At 52.6% G+C, this 2164-nt stretch overlaps 1 protein-coding gene across 1 annotated transcript; it reads right to left on the reverse strand.

Annotated features, from left to right (window-relative positions):
* Positions 1-551: 551 nt before the first annotated feature.
* Positions 552-1907, reverse strand: LOC117011203 (inositol 1,4,5-trisphosphate receptor-interacting protein-like 1). The gene is given in 1 exon segment (XM_042780195.1): positions 552-1907. A coding segment is annotated over 1 exon segment (1356 nt).
* Positions 1908-2164: the final 257 nt, after the last annotated feature.

Consider the following 2164-nt stretch of genomic DNA (forward strand, 5'->3'; position numbering starts at 1 on the left):
CTCCTCTGGGGTTCTAAAATCAACATCTTTACAACAGCTGAAGCTGTGCAAGGGAAAACGGACTCTAAGAAAGAGGTGGGGGCAGTCACAGTCCTGGTGGTAATGGGACTCTCTTTCACAAGTCCCCTGGCCACGGCCTCTTCTGCTACATCAGCTGTGACTCCCCGAGTGCGCATTTCCTCTACAGGAAATCTGTGACAGCAATTGCTACTGTCCGTGAGCAGCGCCTTCTCCACGTCCTGCACACTCAGCTCTGTGTCAGCTTCTCACCAGGCTATAGATTCTCCACACAGAGCCCAGAGAGCAAAAAAAGGCACTAGACTGTTTCTTCTTGCGTGCTCCCTGAACTTTGTAGCCAGCCAGGACATCTCTGGATGCAGTGCTGGGGAGAAAGTTAACACAACCCTGCTCTTGCTGCTGTTGCTGCTGGCACAGTGCTGCTATGCTGCATTTGCCCTTCCCTCTCTAACCCACATTCTGCCCTCTTCTCCCATGGACTGGCAGGTTGTTCTCAGACTCCATGTGTGAGCCCCAGTGCAGGAGAACCTCTTTCAATCTTCATTGTTAAGGATCCGTATGAGCCACTGGTGCAGATCCACGTACTGACTCATGGCCTGGGAGTGGGCAACAGGATCCATCTCCAGGTCATGAAAGAGGTTGCATGGGCTGGCTGTTAGGATATCTGCAGGTAAACTGATCTCCTCAGGAAATCCCCAATTGCCCACGATGAAGTGATTGAGACATCTCACTTCTACACATGTGCGAAGACCCTCACTGATGTCCAGCAGTCGCCTCACAAAATGTCTCCTGCGCCACTGGTACATGGGAACAATGCTCAGGAGGTGCATGACAAGGGTCTTCATGGTATAGGTGGAAAAACCTAAGCCCAGCTGCAGACGGGTGAAGAACTGCAGGCATTTCAGGTGCAAGCTGTCAGGAGGGGCCTGCCTGGCGATGTACTCAAAGAACTTCATCTCTGCCACAGCGTAGCTCTCTGGCCAGATGGTGCTTGAGGTGTAGGCTCCTCTGGGCTCACTGCTTACAAATATGTCTGAGTCGCCCTGCCACACCCCAAAGAGTATCTCAATGCAGAAGCTTTCTCTGCCGTTGGTCACCTTGAATTGGCAGGAGCATCTGGAGGGCAGCAGCTTTAAATGCCAATTGTGGGACTGGAGCAAAGCCGGCCAGACTGCTCTCACCAGCTGGTAGAAGCAGCGGCTAGTTTTTTACACATCAAGGTAGGAGTCGGTGCAGAGCGTGTCAAGGAGGCTGGGATCCTGATTCCTGCTCAGCTCCTCCTCAGGGTGGTGCAGGAAGCACAGCATGTTCTTACCCCACTGTGCACTGCTACAGGTGCACTCCTGCTGCACACGCACGCGGAAATTCCACACTTTCCTCTGCTCTGTAGAGTCCAGCTCCAGGTGGAAGCTGTGCCCTCGGGGAGGAGTCATGGGTACCAGCACCTGGTACACAACATCCTGCCCACGGGGTCTCCAACCTTCAAAGGCACTGCCCATCCCAATGGCTTCTTGCAGGACTGGGTAGAAGCTGTCAGACAAGACGTGTGTAAAGTAAATTTCAAAACATTCCATGAGGTGACTTGTCCACTGGCATCCTCTCAGCAGGTCCTGCACTGGCCACTGGATGCGCTCCATTACCATTCTTTCAATGTTATCATCCCGATCATGCTCAAATTCATTTCTGGCATCTCCTTCTTCATTTGCAGCAAGTTGCCTCACATTGCCATAATCTTGGTGGTCCTCCTCATTCACATCACTGTCTTCGTCTTCTCCTTCATTTCCCACATCGATGTCTTGATTTGCAGCACCTTCTTCGTTTGCACCCACATTTCTGATGTCCTCTTCATTTGCACCGTTGTTTTCTGCTTTGTGCACCACTCTCCTCATGCTCCTTCTCCTCCACATATTCCACATGGCCAAGGGTACAAGCAAGAGCCCAGCAATAGCCCAGAGTTGCCAGGGCTGCAAGGCAGAGCAGAGCAGGTCTTCCCAGCCCCAGACACCCTGCATCAGGACCAGCTGCTCCAACTCCTGCACCAGCCGCATCTTCTCCTCTTCCTGGAGCTTGGCATGCGCTTCCATTCACAGATGTGTCACCTCATCGAAACCATCACCCACAGGCTGTGGGTGCTGGAGTACACTTT

Source organism: Catharus ustulatus (assembly GCF_009819885.2).
Source record: "Catharus ustulatus isolate bCatUst1 chromosome Z unlocalized genomic scaffold, bCatUst1.pri.v2 scaffold_29_arrow_ctg1, whole genome shotgun sequence".
In the NCBI taxonomy this organism is placed as follows: Eukaryota; Metazoa; Chordata; class Aves; order Passeriformes; family Turdidae; genus Catharus; species Catharus ustulatus.